We start from the raw sequence: 21166 nt of genomic DNA, 5'->3' as shown, positions 1-21166 counted from the left end.
AGATCATCAAATTACTTTTAATATTAGTCAAAGATAAACCAAGTAAACACAAGATATTTTGGTCAGCAGTGGTTTGCGCCTTGGAACTCTCCCATGGATGCCATTTTTGCCCAGTGTCTTTCTTATAGTGGTATTGTGTACATTGGCCTTAACGGAGGCCTGCAGTTCTTTAGATGTTCATCTGGGTTCCATTGTGACCTCCTGGGGGAGTCCTTGTTTGAATCTCTTTAGAACTTGGCATCATGTGCTGTTTTTTGGGACCTTCCAAACGGCTTCACAATACCAAATTCTATGTAAGTGATGTTTAGATTCAACAGGTCTGGCAGTAATCCTGCCCTGGTGTGGCTAGAGAAATAGAGCCCAATTGTCAGCTACTAAATTAACCAGTTAACCAAATTCAGTTAAGAGGGCAATTACTTTTTCACATAGGGCCAGGTAGGGATGAACAAAATGTTACAGTAGGGTACATCAGTTCTGTGGGGAGGCCGAGACTCCTAGCATCATAAAGGTTTGATGCCAGGAGTCCCGTTCACCTGTACCGCAGTCGGGTTGGGAAATGTGGCTGACACACTGACCGTTTTTCACGGCCAGAACCCAGTCGTGTGCAGGAGGTGTTAAAATTATATTCTCTGATCCAGAAAGTTACACAACTTTTTGAGAAAAGAGAATATTGCACAAACCAAATAATGGCCACAAAGTTCAACAAGCCTGAGGCGCACACCTTGCATTTTAAGTTTAATCTTATGAAGGATTTGATTTTACTTACGTGCAAGATAGAAGATACGGAACGGTCAAACTTAAGCATGGTTTTAATTTTCTTTTTTAAATGTTCTGTTACACAACAACAATGCTCACAATGGCATGACCTTCAATATGCTTGGCACAAAATCGTGCAAAACGTTAGGGTATAAGTCACAAACAGGGGAAGTCATGAGAATTGTGTAATAAATCAGTCAGGGCTAGTTCACATCTATACATTGTATGTCCTCATGTAGTGTAAACGCCTCAGGCGAAAAACCCACAGTGTTTTATACTCATAGCAAAAATGATGAGATTTTAACAAATCTCATCCAAACACTGCAGAAAATTTACGCACAGAAAAACTGCATAAATTGACCTGCGGTTAAGTTGTGATTTTGAAGCATTTGTTGCATAATTTTCCCAAATGCCTATACTTACCTCTCGCGGCACTGCCATAGCATTGTGTCCAGACTGCCCCCTGTGAGGACAGTTAGTCACAGGCTGCAGCGGTCACATGTGATGAAACATCATCTCAGGAGGGCATCCGGACACAGTAGCCGGATGAGCAGGGATGTGTTGCTATGGCAACGGCCGAAGATGTAAGTAGACCTTTTTTTATTTTTGTAGCAGCCAATTTCTGCAGCACAAACTACGGCTGAACATACGCACACCGATTGGTGCGAATATTCAGCCGGATTTCCCTGCGTGTTCTGGAACGTACACGCTGCCGACATTTCCGTACCCTTTTCTGTACCCTTACTGTCAGTTACCTGAGCTCGTTGCTACAACATGTCGAAAGGGAACCGACATCTTTCTTGCTCTCTTTATGTTTTAAAAAAATTCCTTTTAAAAACAAGGGGGTCAGTTTAGATGCCTGTCATAAAAACAGAGAAGCATTCAAATGTTCTACATCCGGCAAGAGCTGTGGACATTTGCATGAATGGAACGAGAGATGGAAATTGTATGATCTGGGTCGGTCGTTCCCATCCGGCGATTTTTTTTAAAATAATTTTAAAGGTGGAGGTTTCTGAAATCTCTCCTTATGGCCAGGATCACACGCACACTTTTTATGCTGTTTTTGGCTCAGTTTTTTGAGCCAAAGCCAGAAGTGGATAAACAAAAAGGAAAGATATAAGTAAATGACCCATTCATGTCCTTTCTTGTGTGTCCACTTCTGGTTTTGGCTAAAAAAAACAGACAAACTGCCACAAAAACTACATCAAAATGGTGTTTGTGATCCTGGCCTATAAAAGGTATATTCACAGGAGGCAGAAATTTTCCTATTCAGATGAATGGAACCGATTTTCAGTCAACTTCTGAAACAAATCTGCGGTCTCTGAATATACCTTAAAGTGTAGCTAAACATTTAACAAACTTCTGACATGTCAGAAGTTTGTATTGGTGGTGGTGGTCCGAGCACTGAGACCCCCACCAATCGCTAAAACGAAGCGACAGAAGCGCTTGTGTGAGCGCTCAGCCGTTTCGTGTCTGTTCGGCTTTTTCCGGAAATAAATGTATCGGTGTATGGACTCAATAGAAAGTCTATGAGCCCGTACTCTGATACATCGGCTTTCCGGAAAAAGCCGAACAGACGCGAAGCGGCCGAGCGCTCACACGAGCACTTCATTCTAGCGATTGGTGGGGGTCTTCGTGCTCGGACCCCCACCAATTCAAACAACTCCTGATCTTCAGACGTTTTTTAAGCCACTCGCGTTTTTTACGGCCGTTTTTGGAGCAGTTTTCAATAGAGTCTATGAAAAACGGCTCCAAAAACGTCCCCAAGAAGTGACCTGCACTTCTTTTTCGCTACCGTTTTTCAAAACGGCCACGTAAAATAACAGCCCGTCTGAACAGAACGTCGTTTTTCCCATTGCAATCAATAGGCAGATGTTTGGAGGCGAAAATAGCCCGTGTGAACATACCCTAAGTGTGAATGAAGTCTTAGAATATGTTCACATGGCTTATTTTCAGGCTGATTTTGACACTCCGAAATACACCTGCAAACAGTTTCCCATTGATTTCAATAGGATATACACTGCTGTTCACGAGGTGTATTTTTATGCAGCGGAGTTAAAAAACGGCTCGTAAAAAGAAGCCTTGTAAAAAGAAGTAAGGCTATGTTCACACGGAGTATTTTGGGGGAGGAATATCTGCCTCAAAATTCTGTTTGGAACTTTGAGGCAGATATTCCTCTCCCTGCACGCCGATTTTCGCGGCGATTATCGCGCCGTTTTTCGCCCGCGGCCATTGAGCGCCGCGGGCATAAAACAGCGAGAAATACGCTTTCTCCTGCCTCCCATTGAAGTCAATGGGAGGTCAGAGGCGGAAGCGCCCGAAGATAGGGCATGTCGCTTCTTTTTCCCGCGAGGCAGTTTTACTGCTCGCGGGAAAAAGACGCCGACGCCTCCCATTGAAATCAATGGGAGGCGTTCTCGGGCCGTTTTTGCAGAGTTTCGCGACGCGGTTTCCGCGTCAAAAAACTCGGCAAAATACCCCGTGTGAACATAGCCTTACAGGTCACTTCTTGAGGCGTTTTTGGAGCAGATTTTCCATTGACACTATGAAAAATGCCTCAAAAAAGGCTTGTAGTAAAAATACACTTGATTTTCAGCTTCAAAAACGCCTTGTGGATGTCTCTGTATTGGAAAATGAGGAACCACTGTCCACTACTGCAAAAGGCAGCTAAGTCCAGAGGGTCTTGCAGTGGGCAAAGTGATTTTGATGTATGTTAGTTGAAGGTGAGAGTGACTAAAAATTTATAATTACACATAGTCACTATAAATAACCGGACAGCAAAGTTGTCTGGCTAACTGGAAAAACCAATTTGCCCTGAATGGAGTTGGTCAGGGTTTGCCCTGCAGTTTTCCCCAGACTCATTTTAATTTCAATAAGGATAGTGAAATAAGCCAATGCCAGACATCTCTGGTGCCACTTATCTCCCAGGGATAAAAAAAGGAGAGGGCACGATGAAACATCAGACATCAGGCATAGTCGGGTTGCCCCAATACACATTAGATGTAGGTCGGACAAACCCGCTGACTGCGGCTGGACCGGCCGACCACCTAATACGTACGGCGGCGTTCCAACTCTCCCCCAAAGACAGATGTTAGATTGGTAGCGGAGCCTGCTGTAGTCGTCTATTAGTGATGTAATGTGTATGATCCGATATAAAGGCTTTTTTTTGTGTTTTCAGATATAAAGATGGTCACCATATCTTGACAAATTTGGCTAGAATGGTTGAGACTCATTCATAGTCTATGGTACCTAAAACGTCTACATTTGTAAAAATAATACAAGATCAGACTGTCCATTCTACACATACAGCACCGACTGCCAGAAATCACAAATATATATAATCAGTACTACATCATTTTATGACTTGCATGGCAGAAATGTATTATAATATTACCATGCCTTTATTTCCTCCTTTCATTTGGAAGAGTTCTTAAAAAATAAATTATCTTCAAAGTATATACTGAAGGGCTGGCTGTTGCTCATCAGGATCATATTCAGGCCAAATTCAGATGACCGTAGTATACGTCCGTGTGACCGCCGTCACTCAGACGCATGTATTTCAATTGGGCCATTCACACAGACGTTGTTTTAATGGACCATGTGAAGGGTCTGTTGAAAAACTAGAACATGTCCTATTTTCGTCCGTTTTCACGGATCCCTCGATAGACTCAAGTTTATGGGGATCTGTCAAAACGGGTACCGCACGGGTGCAACATGGATGTGAAAAACAGCCGTTTTTCACGTCCAAGTTTGCACTCGGTCCTGTGAATCTGGCCTTAGGAAGGCCTTTATACTTTGCGGTCAAAATGTGATTTTTGCAATGACTCAGGGCAAAAAACGCAATTTGACCACGACGTGTCAATCCAGCCTTATCAAGCTTAACTTGAACTCTATACAGCATGTGCACAGGTCTACAAATGTAACAAGAAATAACATGCAACTCCAAATAAGCAAACCACTATATTCTCAATAGGACTAAGGACCTGTTCACATCAGCGTTAGGTTCTGTTGATGGGTTCCATTAGACCTTTCCGTCAAGGAACCCATGAACGGAAAGCCAAACGGAAACCATAGCTTCCGTGTGCATTAGCATTGATTTCAGTGGTAATGCTTCTGTTGCAAATGGTTTCAGTTTGTCTCCGTTCTGTAAGGTTTTCGTTTTTTTGGCGGAACCCATAAACGGAAACCGAATGCTGATGTGAACTCACCCTAACAATGCTGACTCTTATCTTTTGTACAATATAATGTAAGAATAGAAAAAAGTAGTATTCACAGACATAGATCAGTGTAACTAAATCCTGTCCCCATGACTCATCTTTGAAGAAGCAAAGCCCGCAGCGTTTTCATATTATTTAAGGACAATAAAAAAGGTAACATTGACCCCAATCCTGCAATATGGGAACATTTTACCTGTAGAAATCCTATAATAGCCCTAAGAAAAAGCTCTCCTTCTATGCAAGCCATGCTACCATATACATAGCCTCTGTGACAATTTTGAGGAATTTGTAATTTTAGAGGACATATTCTTTCCAGTAAGATTGTGATCAGTGTGATTGAAAACGAGACAGGGCAAGAGATGACCGAATATAAAACAATGAAGAATATGGAGTTCCAATGTCTGCACAGAAGTATGAAACACAATCTCAAAGGCGGTGTCTTTCAGGGAAAATGAAAACCACAGTGGAATTACATGGCCAGAAGGAGAGTACGTTATACATATAAACTTTAAAAAAACATCTCAGAAAAGCAAAATAGAAAGATTTTTTTTTACTTGTCTGCAAGTTTCACTTCTTCAAAGAAATAAAAAAAAGTCAAGACATTTTACACAATGAGGATTAACCTCCGAGCTTGATTACGTGGTAGAAGTGAGCCATGCAAGTACACACATGATCAGCTAGAACATTAAACCACTGACAGGTGAAGAGGAGTGTGAGGGCTTATTCAGACGAACGTGTAATACGTCCGTGCAACGCGCAGGATTTTCACGCGCCTCGCACAGACCTATGTTAGTCAATGGGGCCGTTCAGTCCGTCCGTGATTTTTACGCAGCGTGAGTCCGCTGCGTAAAACTCACGACATGTGTAATGACAGGGGGGTAGGGAAACAGACAGTGAGCCCTAATCTACCCACCACTCAGTCCCTGCCTACTTGCAACGACCCGCCCTAGGCGACGGGGTACAGCTGGGCGACGGTCCCTACGCTCAGTAGGTGCACGACAGACAAACAGACAAGGGGACACAAGCAAAGGGAAATGGGGCAGTTGCCCACGGCAACACCGTGAGCAACAAGAGAGGTGAACGAGCCGAGTCAAACCAGGAGTGTACGAGGTACCAAACGCAGAGCAGGAGAGTAGTCAGTAAGCCAGGGTCAGTATGAAGCAAGGTCAAATAGCTAGAGGCTGCAGCAAGGCCAGGAAACCACACGAGAAGAATCACAAGCAAAGGAGGAACAGGAAAGGCAGGTATAAATAGACAGTGGGCGGGAGCTAGCTCTGTCTGGCCAGGCTGCGATAGGCTCTCCCACTCCTAAGCCTGCCATCCTGAGTGGTGGAAGCTGGAGTCAGTCTCAGAGACATAGACTCAGGTGCAGACTGATTACCCATGGGCGTATACACAGAAGTTGTGCCTGGCAGATCCTTTACAACATGTCCTATATTTGTGCGTTTCTCACGCATCACGCACCCATTGAAGTCAATGGGTGCGTGACAATCACGCGCAGCACACGGAAGCACTTCCGTGTGACGCTCGTGATTCGCGCAACAGCAGTAAAAACTATGAATGTAAACAGAAAAGCACCACGTGCTTTTCTGTTTACAAACATACAGAGTGTCAATGATGGCGGCTGCGCGAAAATCACGCAGCCACGCATCATACGCGGCTGACACACGGAGCGGTTATGGACATTTTGTACACGCAAAACGCCGTGTTTTTTCGCGCACAAAACGCACACGCTCATGTGAATCCGGCCTTAGACGCACAAAAAATGGGCAAGTGTACAAATCTGAACAACTTTCACATTGGCCAATTTGTGATGGCTAGACGATGGCTAGATGTCAGAACATCTCCAAAATAGCTGGACTTGTGGGGTGTTCCCATTATGCAATGGAAAGTACCTACTAAATGTGGGACAAGAAAGGACAAACTGAGCAGGCCACAGGTGACCAAGGCTCATTGATGGGCATTGGAAGCGAAGGCTAGCTAAACATTGTTGCAGTCCAAGTACACCCCATCATGGTAACGGTATTCCTCAATGGCCTCTTCCAGCTGGATAATTTAGCACCCTGCCACACTGCAAAAATTGTTCAGGAATGGTTTGAGGAACATGACAGAGTTCAAGGTGCACCCCCACCGATCAGCTGAATGAAAGGTGCCACAGCGCTTTAGTCAGCACCACATCCCCTTTATTGTTACCCAGCTGTGCCTGGCAATGTTGTACCAGTGATCAAATGATCGCTTATTCAAGTCCCCTAGGGGGAACTAAGAAAATAAATGAAAAAACCAAACCAGCTAAAGTTTTTTCAATATTCAAATCAAATAAAAACGGAAAAAAAAAATAAAATCAATTTTTCCCTAAAGTAATGTAAAAACAAAAAAACATAATTGTTATCTCCGTGTCTAAAAAACATGGAACCATTTTAAAATAACGTTATATAACCCACAGGTTGAACGTTGTAAAACAAATAAATACAAACACCAGAATTGCTGTTTTTAATCACCTTAGCTCTAAAAAACAATGGATGAATGTACCCAAAAAATGGTACCAAGCAAAACTACAGCTCGCTCCACAGAAAATCGAGATAGCTCGGTAGATACACAGAGACAGACAGACAGATGGACAGGTGTAAGGCTGTGTTCACACAGAGTTTTTTGCAGGAGGAAAACTCCTCCTGCAAAAACTGCTCCAGTAGGTTTTTGCACAGTGGTTTGACAAAAACTCGTCAAAACACTAGTCGAGGTTTTTTTTTCCTCTTTCTGACTGATTGAAATGGGGTTTTGGAGGCGGAAACCGCCTCAAGATGGGTCATGATGCTTCTTTTTACCGCGACGTGTTTTTTTTACTCGCGGTAAAAAACTCGTCCAACTCCCATTGAGATCAATGGGAGGCATTTTCGGGCGGTTTTTGAGGAGTTTTTTGGCGCAGTTTCCGCATCAAAAAACTCTGTGTGAACAGGGCCTAAGACTTTTTGCAATTGCTCTCCAGGATTCTGCTCTCGTGACCAGAGTAAATATGAGGTCTCACTTTATTAACCCCTTAGCGCACCAGGACGTACCGGTACGTCCTGCATTGAAGTGCTTTAAGGCACAGGGACGTACCGGTGCGTCCTGGCTAAAAACTGTCACCCTGTCAAAGGACAAGGTGACAGAACTGTGCCGTCAACTGTTTATGACAGTTGATCGGCACAGTAAGACGGCAGGGGACCATTCACAGCGGTCTCCTGCCGGCGATCGCTGTGATTGGTCAGTCAAAGCAGACTGACCAATCACAGCTCTATGACGTGTGTATGTGATGACGCTGGCTCAGAAGCTGAGCCAGCGTTATCACCGCCGGGAATCAGCTGCCCGACGCCCCTCTGCAACGGCCAGGACCGGAGCTAGGCTCCGATCCGGCCGATTAACCCCTTCGATGCATCGATAAACGTGATCGATGCATCGAAGTGGCTTGTAGCCCTGTCGGCAACCACGATGGTTGCCACGGGCGCGGGTGTCAGCTGTTTGTCACAGCTGACATCGTGCCCTAACGGCCAGGACCGGAGCAAGGCTCCGATCCGGCCGATTAACCCCTTAGATGCAGCTATCGCTGCATCTAAGTGATTAGATCGTACCCTATAGTTGCTAATAACAACCATCGGCACCCGCGAGTGTTCTGATGGTTGCTATGGCAACCATAGCCTAACAATCGCTTCCTAGTACGGAAGCCTATTAGGCCCCGCCGGGAGGCGAAGCCTAATAGGCTTGCTGTCAGTGAATAGCTGACAGCTCTAATACACTGCACTATGTAGGTAGTGCAGTGTATTAGAATAGCGATCAGGGCTTCATGCCTTCAAGTTCCCTAGTGGGACAAAAGTAAAAGTTAAAACAAGTTAATAAAAATGTTGTAAAAAAGTAAAAAAAAAATAAGTTTCATGTTAAAAAAACACTATAACAGCCTTTTTTCCTATAATAAGTCTTTTATTATAGGAAAAACCAAAAAACATAAATAAAAGTACACATATGTGGTATCCCCGCGTCCGTAACGACCCAAACTATAAAAATATCACGCTATTTTACCCGTACGGTGAACACCGTAAAAAAATTAAATAAAAAACTATTCCAGAATCGCTTTTTGTTAGTCACTACCCCTTGCAAAACAGAATAAAAAAAAGGGATCTAAAAATTGCATGTACCCCAAAATTATACCATTAAAAAACGCAGCCCGTCCCGCAAAAAACAAGCCCTCCCGCAGCTTTTTTGACGGAAAAATAAAAATGTTATGGCTCTCAGAATCTGGTGACACCAAAAATAAATTATTTGAAACAAAAGTGATTTTATCGTGCAGACGCTGCAAAACTTAAGAAAAAACGATATATATATATGGTATCGCCGTAATCATACCGACCCGCAGAATAACGTAAAATTGTCATTCATAGCGCATGGCGAACGCCGTAAAAAAAATAATAATAAAAATCATCAGAATTGCAGGTTTTTGGTCACCTTGCTTGCCAAAAAAATTTAATACAAAGTGATCAAAAAATCGCATGTACCCCAAAATGGTGCTAATGAGATCTACAGATTGTCCCGCAACAAATAAGCCCTCACCCAGCTCCAGTGAAAAAAAATAAAGACGTTTTGGCTCTCAGAATATGGCGATGCAAAATGTGCAGAGTGTCCAAAAGCGGATAATATCGGGCGCCATTTATCAGTGCAACACCGGCCACGTCTGCGGATTATTATTTATTTACCGCATTATTATACTCTCTTATTATACCCCTGATGTTGTCCGCACAGCTTACATATGCCCCCACATCATAAACTGAAATACCAGCAATACCCCAAACAAAACAACTAGCGAGCAAAATCCACGCTCCAAAAGCCAAATGGTGCGCCCTGCAGCGTGCCCAAGCAGCAGTGTACGTCCACATATATGGCATCGCCATACCCGGGAGAACCCGCTTAACAGTTTGAGGTATTTGTCTTCAGTGGCACGAACTGGGCACAAAATATTGTGCACTAAAATGGCACATACCTGTGGAAATTTGCAATTTTCACTTTGCACCATCCACTGAGCATTCATTTCTAATAGAAAAAAAAAAAACCTGTGTGGTCAAAATGCTCACTACACCCGTTAATAAAATGCCTTCAGGGGTGCAGTTTCCAAAATGGGGGTCACTACTTGGGGGTTTGTTTTACTATTTGACCCCAGAGCCCTGCCGTTGTGGGCTAATGCTGCGAAAATCACCAAAATTGGTCTCACATGCGCCTTTCACTCCTAAGCCGTCATATGTCCAGGCAAATGATAAATGCCTTGAGGGGTGTAGTTTACCAAATGGGGTCACTTTTGCCGGGTTTGCAGTATTTTGGCCCCTCAGTGGCTTTTCAAATGTGACATGGGGCCGCAAACCATTCCAGCAAAACTTGAGCTCCAAAAGTCAAATGGCGCTCCGTCCTTTCTAACTTCCGCCATGTGTCCAAACAGCAGTTTATTACCACATATGGGGTATTGCTGTGCTCAGAAGAGTTTGCTTTACAAATATTGGGGTGTGTTTTCTCCTTTATCTGTTGTAAAAATGAAAAAATCTGAGCTAAAACGACATTTTATTAGAAAAAATTTAGATTTTCAATTTCACGGCATAATTCCCATAGATTCAGCAAAAACCGTGTAGGGTCCAAATGCTAACTATACCCCAAGAAAAATTCCTTGAGGGGTGTAGTTTCCAAAATGGGGTCACTTTTGGGGAGTTTCCACTGTTATGGTCCCTTCAGGGCTTTGCAAACACAGCATGGCACCGAAAACCATTCCAGCAAAATCTGCGCTCCAAAATCCAAATGGCCCTCCTTCCCTTCTGAGCCCCGCTGTGGGTCCAAACAGCAGTTTATTACCACATATGGGGTATTGCCGTAATCGGGAGACATTGCTTTACAAATGTTGGGGTGCTTTTTCTCCTTTATTCCTTGTAAAATCTAAAACATTGTATGTTTTTCCAGAAAAAAAGTAGATTTTCATTTTCACAGACCAGTTCCAATAAATTTAGCAAAAAATCTGTGGGCTAAAAATGCTAAATATAACTCTTGAAAAAATCCTTGAGGGGTGTAGTTTCCAAAATGGGATCACTTTTGGGGAGTTTCCACTGTTATGGTCCCTCCAGGGCTTTGCAAACACGACATGGCACCGAAAACCATTCCAGCAAAATCTGCGCTCCAAAATCCAAATGGCCCTAGTTCCCTTCTGAGCCCTGCCGTGGGTCCAAACAGCAGTTTATTACCACATATGGGGTATTGCCGTAATCGGGAGACATTGCTTTACAAATGTTGGGGTGCTTTTTCTCCTTTATTCCTTGTAAAAACGAAAACATCGTATGTTTTTTCAGAAAAAAAGTAGATTTTCATTTTCACAGACAAGTTCCAATAAATTTAGCAAAAAACCTGTGGGCTAAAAATGCTAACTATACCCCTAGAAAAATTCCTTCAGGGGTGTAGTTTCCAAAATCGGGTCACTTTTGGGGGGTTTCCGTTGTTTTGGCACCACAAGACCTCTTCAAACCTGACATGGTGCCTAAAATATATTCTAATAAAATAGAGGCCCCAAAATCCACCAGGTGCTCCTTTGCTTCTGAGGCCGGTGTTTCGGTCCTTTACCGCACTAGGACCACATGTGGGATATTTCTAAAAATTGCAGAATCTGGGCAATAAATATTGAGTTACATTTCTCGGGTAAAACCTTCTGTGTTACAGAAAAAACTGTATTACAAATGAATTTAGTAAAAAAAAATTGAAATTTGTAAATTTCACCTCTACTTTGCTTTATTTCTTGTGAAATGCCTAAAGGGTTCAAATAATTTCTGAATGCTGTTTTGAGTACTTTAAGGGGTGCAGTTTTTAAAATGGGGTGTTTTATAGGGGGTTTCTAATATATAAGGCCCTCAAAGCCACTTCAGAACTGAACTGGTCCCTGAAAAAATAGCCTTTTGAAATTTTCTTGAAAATATGATAAATTGCTGCTAAAGTTATAAGCCTTGTAACGTCCTAGAAAAATAAAAGCACGTTCAAAAAACAATGCAAACATAAAGTAGACATATAGGAAATGTTAACTAGTAACTATTTTGTGTGGTATAACTATCTGTTTTACAAGCAGATACATTACAATTTAGAAAAATGCAGATTTTTGCAAATTTTCTCTAAATTTTGGTGTTTTTTACAAATAAATATTGAATTTAACGGCAAAATTTTTTCAGTATCATAAAGTCCAATGTGTCACGAGAAAACAATCTCAGAATCGCTTGGATAGGTAAAAGCATTCCGGAGTTATTACCACATAAAGTAACACATGTCAGATTTGAAAAAATAGGCTGTGTCCTTAAGGCCAAAACAGGCTGTGTCCTTAAGGGGTTAACTTAGAATTCCCTAATAGGATATATGAAAATGGGCTTTCTAAACTGGACAACTGCTTTAATAAATTATATTAAAAACTATAACAGAACAAATATTCATTCTACAAAAGGGAATTGATCGGCCACTCAGATATAAAACTCTGTTAATAAGATATGTTATTAGGATCTATACATGGAGAAAAGTCAATATCGGAGACAATTAAATTCCCTTTAATAGGTTTAAGGTCACAATGAAACACAGAACTATCAAAAAGAAAACATGAACTTCAAGCTAAAGGTTAGAGGTCAATGAAGTTAGATAGCCCAAATCCTTGACAACACTGGTATCAATATTTTATCAGGCATTTGTCTCTCATTCTAGTCTGTTTTTCAATTCAATGCCATTCCTGTCCTAGAAGTAGATTTCTCTCAAATGTATGGCTGTAGAGTTGTTCAAAAGAGCAGACTTATAATATCAGATTTGGGTTGCTTTGTATTCTATATGACTTATCATGTTAGTCCATTCTATATTATCTCCCTTTTTATTTAAACACTATCTTACTGCCTCTCAATATGTGTAAGGAAAGGAACTGACATGACATGGGTAAAACAGGTAACGTCACCCAAAAATACATCTAAAAATTGTTTTGGGTGTAGCTGTAGGGGAATCCTTTAATGACAGACCAGGGACTCATTAAACTCCGGCTGGTAACATTTACGTATTCGACACATTTTAAAGAGGATATGTCACCTCTCCTGACAGGTCTATTTTAGTAAATAATTGTATTCATAATTTTAAAAAAAACACTTCTGGAGCATCTTTTCTTACAACTCTGCGTAACGCCGTTCCTCTGTTATTTCACCTCGAAATTTATGAATAAATTGACAACTGAGAGCTACCAGTTGAGGGTGTGTCCCTACACTGACTGACACTGTCCAATCAGAGCTGACAGTCAGACTGTGTAGGGACACACCCCTTGGAGTAACTGGGTGTTACCATTCCCCTTGTCAATTTATTCATACATTTCTAGGTGGAACAACAGAGGAATGGGATAGCACAGAGATCCAAGAGAATAATGATCCAGAATTGTTATTTCATGGGGAATACAAGTATTTGCTCAACTAGATATGTCAGGAGAGGTGACAGGTTCAATTTAAAGTGGTTTCCTCTTTTAACGGATCCTGAAAAAGTCCTTTCCAGCACTCCAATATTCTATAGAAACAAATTCTCTGTATTTGTAATTCAACATAAAACAGCAGTAAATTCAGCATTTTATACACAAAGCCCAAAAACAAGTCCTGGACATTCAGCAGGAATGGATGTGAGCACTTAACCACATCATTATTTTAGTAGGAGTAGGATTGCTGTTATTTAAATGCCTGTGTCATGCACCACCCACTCAGGCCCTCTACAATTTTAAAGGATGACTAGTTAAATCGACTTCATATGTCCTGAAAGCTATTTGGAAAAAAAAAAGCACATGCGAATAAGAACACTATGTATAGCACGTTGCATAATGTACCGTTAATGTAAGTCATAGCAGCATACGTAGTAATGTTTCGAGAATGCACATAAAATATCATATCTGAAGGTCACCAATGCACCATACATTTTATCTCATAGACAGGTATAGCTATACGTTGGTGTTTTCCCTAAGCCGCTGAAAGTGCACAATAACCATACTGATTCACTGTATATACCGTTTGCATAATATTATGTTTACAAGCTGAACAACTCTTGAACTATTTTGGTATTAGGCTTGTGGCCAGATTACAAATGCACATTGCTCTTGAACGTCATTGGCTGTGGATTACAACAAATTCCATGTGAGCAACTACAGCCTTGACATAAGCCGTTCATTAGTCTAGATTATACAGGAACTGATTCACTGTCCTGGGTATATTAAAAAAAGACAAACAAAATGCATCAGAACACGGAGAGACCGAGTAGAAGAAACACTGCAAAACACAACTCTGTTTTCTCCACCCAAATAAACCAAAGCAAATGTTACGTAGGAGTTCAGCGTGTGGGTTTCTACATTTTGGCTGCAATAGCTTACTAAACTTTTGTCCTATTTCTTATTCTGCGTTTACCTTTTATTATTTATTTTTATTAGGAAGACTTAAAATAAAATATTTCAAAACTATATTCAAAAATTTATACTGGTTTCCCGGGAATGAACAATACCCACCAGGCCAAAATGACACTTGTATTTTGATGCACTTTTTATTTTTTAGCCAAAACTGGTATTGGATCCAAAAAGTGAAAGAAGACTTCTGTTTCAGGGACCGTGCTACTTTGGCTAATTTGTCGCTGGGTTAAATAGACAGTATAGCTTCTGTCAAGATGATCCACGTAGCATGCAAATTCCCATCATCACTAACATTTAATCTGAAGCCCTGTCCTCCTCTACTGCTCACATTTTCAGCTGCGTTCCCGCTACCCTGCCCCATTCATGGGCCTTTAGGCACATTTTCAAGGAGTCCCTTAGAATAGCACCAGGTATCAACATACCGCAAACTTCACGGTTCTCTACAAATGTGCATGTGGCGATATCTTCAGTTACAACAAATTCAACAACCAATTAGAACAGCTCTTAATTCATTTAATGACTATAGTCCCTTATAGCCTCTCGCAAACAGTTTGACATCAATCACCTTCACTAAGTTACTGCTACTGGCCAATTCCATGCAATGATTGACAGCTGGAATTATTTCAGATAGCATGACACAGATGACGTTTTATTTGCTCACGTCACTATAGTCCAGTGCTGGTGGGGGTGAAGCTACAGCGCGCTCACAGGATTCTTACATGCGCTGGACAGGCAGAGGGTAGTAAATTGTAAAGGATTGTTAATGCTAGAAGGAATTCTATACTGAAAATGTAAAAAAGCATATACCGGTATCTACAAGGACACTAATAATTTTCTGTTGAATGTGCATGCTCCCAAATGACGTACAGATATTAACAAGATTTGATTGTTTTTCTGCTCTGCATAAACTCCTGCACACTTTGTAACCGGGTGTCTTATCTCTGAACAATAGGCAATACTATTCATTCAGAAAGAATAGAAAGACTAGACAATACCCATTTGGAAGATTTTCTCAGTTAAAATGTTAAATCCGCCGTACTTTATTTCATAAAATATATTAAAAAGTGGTTGTCTGATTTCAACAAATTAAAGTTATTTTTTGTAAACTAAAAGTTTTACAATTTTCCAATATACTTTTTGTATAAATTCCTCACCGTTTTTAAGATTTCTGCTTGTTGTTATTCAGTAGGAACATTCACGGTTTACTTCCAGTGGATACAATTCTGTCCATGGTCATGTGATGTACACACACAGGTGCTGGGATAATTAGAAGACACGGCTCTGATACACATACTGTAACGAGCCATGCACCTGTGTGTACATCACATGACCATGGACAGAATTTTATCCATTGGAAGTAAACAATGAATACTCCCTACTGAATAACAACAAGCAGAGATCTTGAAAACAGTGAGGAATTGATACAAAATATTGGAAAATTGTAAAACTTTTAAATTATACAAGAAAACAACATTAATTTGCTGAAAGCGGACAACCCCTTTAACCTTGTGTAATGAAAGCTGCACAGCAGTTACGATGCAGTTACTTTTATGAGCCCTCTTAATGTGTAAAACAAATCAGGAAAATTAGACCTGGATACCTAAAGGCCAATTCTTCTTCAGCACCTCTGCCATTGGGAAAGCACGCTATACGTATTCATACGCTAACCTACCGTAATGTGTAATGTTATTTTCACTACTTGAATGCCGTACAGCTATCACAACAGGCACTAACGCATCATTGAGCACAATCTCTAGTCAGAACTACATAATGAGCAGTACGGTCTACATACTAAAAAGTATAAAAACAGAATTAACCTTTAGATTACCAAATTAGAAAACGTCATCCTACTGCTGCTCTGTAGCTTATTCACATACATTACAGCAACTACAGGTGTACCAGCATGGCAATATTAATGTCCACAAAGGGAAGTATTCAAGCTAACTTTACTCATTTATAGGGAAAATCCACTTATACAAGGCAAGACTCCATTGACCAAATGCTTAAAAAGTGCTCCAACATCACTGAAAACACACACACACACACACACACACACACACACACACACACAGACAATATAGGTTAGATTCCAAACTATTCTAGTCAATAAAATGTAACAAAATTTATTTCTTGCATCAGTATAGGTGAACACAAATTATAATGAAACAAATATAGAAACAAAAATAAGAGCGTCATTATAACATAATACATCATCATATTATTATTTTTTTCTCTAATTAAACATGAACTAAAAATAAAATTTTCACTGTTAAACAACACATACAAAATATACAAAAACGACAGAGAAGTCATTATTCTTACCTTCTTCTGGTACCAAACTATTGCATCTGTCACTTTGGACGCCATTTATTCTACACATTTGACATCTTAGGCTGCAATGAGAAAGATAGACATTTACTTCCACTCTCCTCTGATCATCAAGTACTCGGATGATGTATGTATAAATAGTTCAGTTACCTGCACACCAATGGGCGTGTGCCAGTACTTCTATTACACCCTCGCTCATTACTATTTTACAAATGTGTCTCCAAGCTTGTTGCAACATGCTAATTATACGGCCTTAAAAAAAGGCTTTCGGCAACATCATAATCTTGCAGAGAAACTAAAAAAAAAACGTTTTAAAAGAACAAAAAGGGCTATTTTTTTCTATGACACACGCAAATTTGGCACAATGACAATGATTAAATACTTTACTAGCCTTGTAGACCAGCAAACGGGAGTACTTGTGGCATGTTTGGCCGGTATAAGTCGGGATTCTACAACCCCAACTGTACTGAAAAGCACATAAGGCAGCAGCGCAATACACATATTATGAGGAGTAGAAGATCCAAAATACTAAAAAAAGTGTATTACAATGATATTGATATTTTTTTTGCCTAGACAATTTATCATTTATAAATAACATCCCGGAAAATACAATTTTGGAATAGAAAAAGGAGAGAAATTATATTTTGGGTGAAGTAATAAATACCGTTGCAAAGACAAAATGCAATAAACATTTTTGTATTTTCAACACAATTATACAGAAGTGTTCCTACAAAATGTAGAATGTAAAGATATAAATAAAAACATTAGTGGGGAGTAAAAAAATAAAATAAAAAAGCTATGGTGAGTCACTTGTTTGTATTTACAAAAACACACCGGTGAGATAGAAGGGCTTTATAAGGGGCCTGTGTTCATGACACCAAATATTTTGGTTTTTGTTTAGTTCACATAGAGTTTTTTGCAGGAAGAAAATCTGCCTCAAAATTCCGTAAAAAATCTGCCTTCCACGTAAAAAAAACAAAACAAAAACCTCTGTGTGAACTGGCCCTAATAGTTCTCTTTGTATCTGTGATTAATGTTTACTCTCCTTTGCTATATTACGATGTTGCAGAGTTTAATTAAAAGGGATTACACTCGGATTGCAGCATATGAAAATTTTGATTTAAAATAAATAAATAAAAAAAAAATAATAAAATCCCTTAACATTTCTGCTATTTGAACAGTAACATTAATAAATTTCTGATGTTCATCGCATAAACTCATAGATTAGGAGTACAATTATGCTCAAATTGATATATACCCACGCCAATTTAATAAGTAATTAAAGCTATACAAACGGTGAATGGTTAATAGAGAAGAGTCCCTTATTCAGGACTCTCATCCATTAGCCAGAGTGGATGGATAGTTTGCTACAAAGAGCGTCTCTTGTTCTGGAGGACCTAGAAAGTCCATACGTTACGTAAGCAGCACACTGATTTTAATGGGAAATACTGTGTAATGCTTTCATTCTCCTTAGGGTATGTTCACACGGCCTATTTTCGGACGTAAATCGGGCGTTTTTCCCCCGAATTACGTCTGAAAATAGCGCCTCAATAGCGCTGACAAACATCTGCCCATTGAAAGCAATGGGCAGACGTTTGTCTGTTCACACGAGGCGTATATTTACGCGCCGCTGTCAAATGACGGCGCGCAAATAGACGCCCGCGTCAAAGAAGTGACCTGTCACTTCTTTGGCCGTAATTGGAGCCGCTATTCATTGACTCCAATGAATAGCAGCGCTAATTACGGCCGTAATTGCCGCGGCGTTCAAGCGCCTGCACATGCCGGTACGGCTGAAATTACGGGGATGTTTTCAGGCTGAAACATCCCCGTAATCTCGGCCGTTACGGACGCCCTCGTGTGAACATACCCTTAGATGGCGCTGCCAGGTATCCCCACAGATTACAGCTGATTGCTGGATTTTCCAGAGAGGGGCACCCTGTATTCAGTTTATTGTCGGGGGACCGTTCTAACAAAAAGGGATAATCCAAAGCAGACAACCCCTTTAAATACATGATACATTCTCTTTATAGGTAAAGGATTCCCTCAACACTTGGCACGGACATTATTTGTAGATATACAGGACTGACACTAGCCTCCCTTTGACATAATACTGCCATGCATGTCAAAGCAGACGACAGATATCAAGTAAAGCAGCTTTACAGGGCAGACTGTATTATGCAGAGTGCTATAAAACCTATTAATTCACACTTTGTGATGCGTTATAGGAAAATAGTAAGCATAACTCATGTTCTAAGATGTGAATATAAAGTATATTTCAAAACAAGAACAGAAAAATATGTATTCTGCCTGCTCATCGAAATGAGCATCTTAGGCCTTGTTCACATCTGCATTTGAGGCTCCATCAGGTACCTCCGTCGCACATCAGGCCAAGAATACCCGAAACAATAGCGCAGTACGCTGCGCTATTGTTTCTGTTAAAACCACAGCCCCCCCCCCCCAACTGAAAGATGACCGAACCCATTAAAGTCAATGGGCTTAGTCGGCTGCCGGTGGTGTCCGTAGTGCAACGAAACCGACGCTTCCAGTTCTTCCCTTGCTCTGCTCCTAAGACGGATCAGAACAATGGAATGGCAAATGCTGGTGTGAACCCAGTCTTATACAGGTAATGTATACAAAGATTTAAACACACATGGAGAAGAACCCTTCTTTTATTGTGAAAAGACATCAAAACTGTATGTGTAATTCAGAATGAAGTTGTCATTAGGCAAAGTAGATGACCTAAAAAGATGTCTTTCTGGTAACCAAATGTTTTTGGAGAAAATTGCTAGTGATTTAGTAGAAGTAAAAAGAAGAGGCGCCAAGCAACACTTGAAGGAACGTTATCAATATTTTTTATACCAAAAGGTAAGTGCTGCTTTATCATTACCTTGACCATGGCATCGTGGCTGTGCCACGAAAATACATTATACTAAAACGGGGCCAATCCAATACGCCAGTAATAAAACACAGCTGTAAGTCCCTTTTCTATGGCAATAAATAACTCTTGGCTTTTTATTAGAAAAGATAGCTGCAGCTTTAAAGAGGCTCTGTGACCAGATTTTGCAACCCCTATCTCCTATTGAAGCAGATCGGCGCTGCAATGTAGATAAGAGTAACATTTTTTTTTTTTTTTTTCAAAAACGAGCATTTTTGGCCAAGTTATGACCATTTTTATATTTATGCAAATGAGCCTTTATGTACAACTGGGTGTGTTTAAAGTTAAAGTACAAGTGGGCGTGTATTGTGTGTGTACATCTGGGCGTTTTTACTTGTTTTACTAGCTGGGCGTTGTGAATAGAAGTGTATGATGCTGACGAATCAGCATCATCCACTTCTCTTCGTTACCACCCAGCTTCTGGCAGTGCACAGACACACAGCGTGTCCTCGCGAGATCACGCTGTGACGTCACTCACTTCCTCCCACAGGAACTTCATCGCGTCGGATAGGGGTTTGAAAATCTGGTGACAGAGCCTCTTTAAGCATATCTATGGATCTGGATATTTGACAAGCAGAGTATGTTCAATGAAGCTCTTGAGTGTCGGAAGTAGTGAATTCTGTGTGGGTAAGCTCACATTCAGATGGCCGTAATACAAAACTGTTGGAAAGGTTTCCCTGATTTGTCTGGACTGCATCCAGTCCTGTTGGCACTAAATATAAACTGCCTAACAAGTCCCTGTAGATCCAGATTTAGATCAACTTTAAAGATTATATTAAGGAATCATATAAGAAATAAAAGTCTCTTAACAATGTTATAAGAAATACTTTCTTTAAAAACAAGAGCAATCTATTGTGGGAAAACTTCCGATTATAAGCACCTATCAAAATTACTGTTGTAGACAGGAAACCTGAAGTAGTCACGCATGAAGCTCCACTTTTAGTATTAGTGAACTGCATTATTTGTTATGGCTAATATAAGAATAGTAACAATCTCTGGGAGTACTACTGAAATTCAAGCATCGGCTGATATTCTGTTGATAGACTGATCAGGGAAGCGGATAGAAACTTTCATGGTCCAACGTGGAGCTTCAATTTAAAGTCAATGTCCCATCTGGAAACCCCTTTCATCATAGGAAATACTACAATGGTCAACTGCAACGCATAAGGACAAAACATAAGAACTGAAGAGCGCCATCATGAGCCATCCAAGAGTTGCATAGGAAATGCTTTTCCCGCTGGTGACCCCAGATATATAGCATGGTCCCCGATACAAGAAGTTATTAACAGCTTAAGTAAAAGTAGCACCAGAATATGGAGATGGGGGACTAGGGGTAAATGTAAAGCAGGAAGGGGCAAGTATACGGTCATAAGATTACAAAAGAAGTGGCTTTGCAAGTAGAGTTAAGGCTGCAAGTGAAACCAGAGAAGATTGTACAGTCCATCTGGCCAAATAGTCCACATCTGAATTTTTTTTCTGAAACTCCACAAT

General features: G+C 40.6%; 1 protein-coding gene across 3 annotated transcripts in view; it reads right to left on the bottom strand.

Moving 5' to 3' along the window:
- Positions 1 to 21166, bottom strand: part of PHTF2 (putative homeodomain transcription factor 2) — a 102069-nt gene that overhangs the window by 52410 nt on the left and 28493 nt on the right. For all 3 annotated transcript variants that reach the window (XM_075857342.1, XM_075857343.1, XM_075857341.1), the window contains exon 2: positions 16735 to 16805. In XM_075857342.1, the coding sequence (XP_075713457.1) occupies positions 16735 to 16779 (45 nt within the window). In that variant the 5' untranslated portion in view covers positions 16780 to 16805. The remainder of the gene's footprint in view (positions 1 to 16734; positions 16806 to 21166) is intronic.

The sequence above is a fragment of the Rhinoderma darwinii genome, chromosome 3, assembly GCF_050947455.1.
Source record: "Rhinoderma darwinii isolate aRhiDar2 chromosome 3, aRhiDar2.hap1, whole genome shotgun sequence".
NCBI lineage: Eukaryota > Metazoa > Chordata > Amphibia > Anura > Rhinodermatidae > Rhinoderma > Rhinoderma darwinii.
The sequence above is the reverse complement of the archived record's forward strand: the minus strand, read 5'-3'. Positions and strand labels throughout refer to the sequence as shown.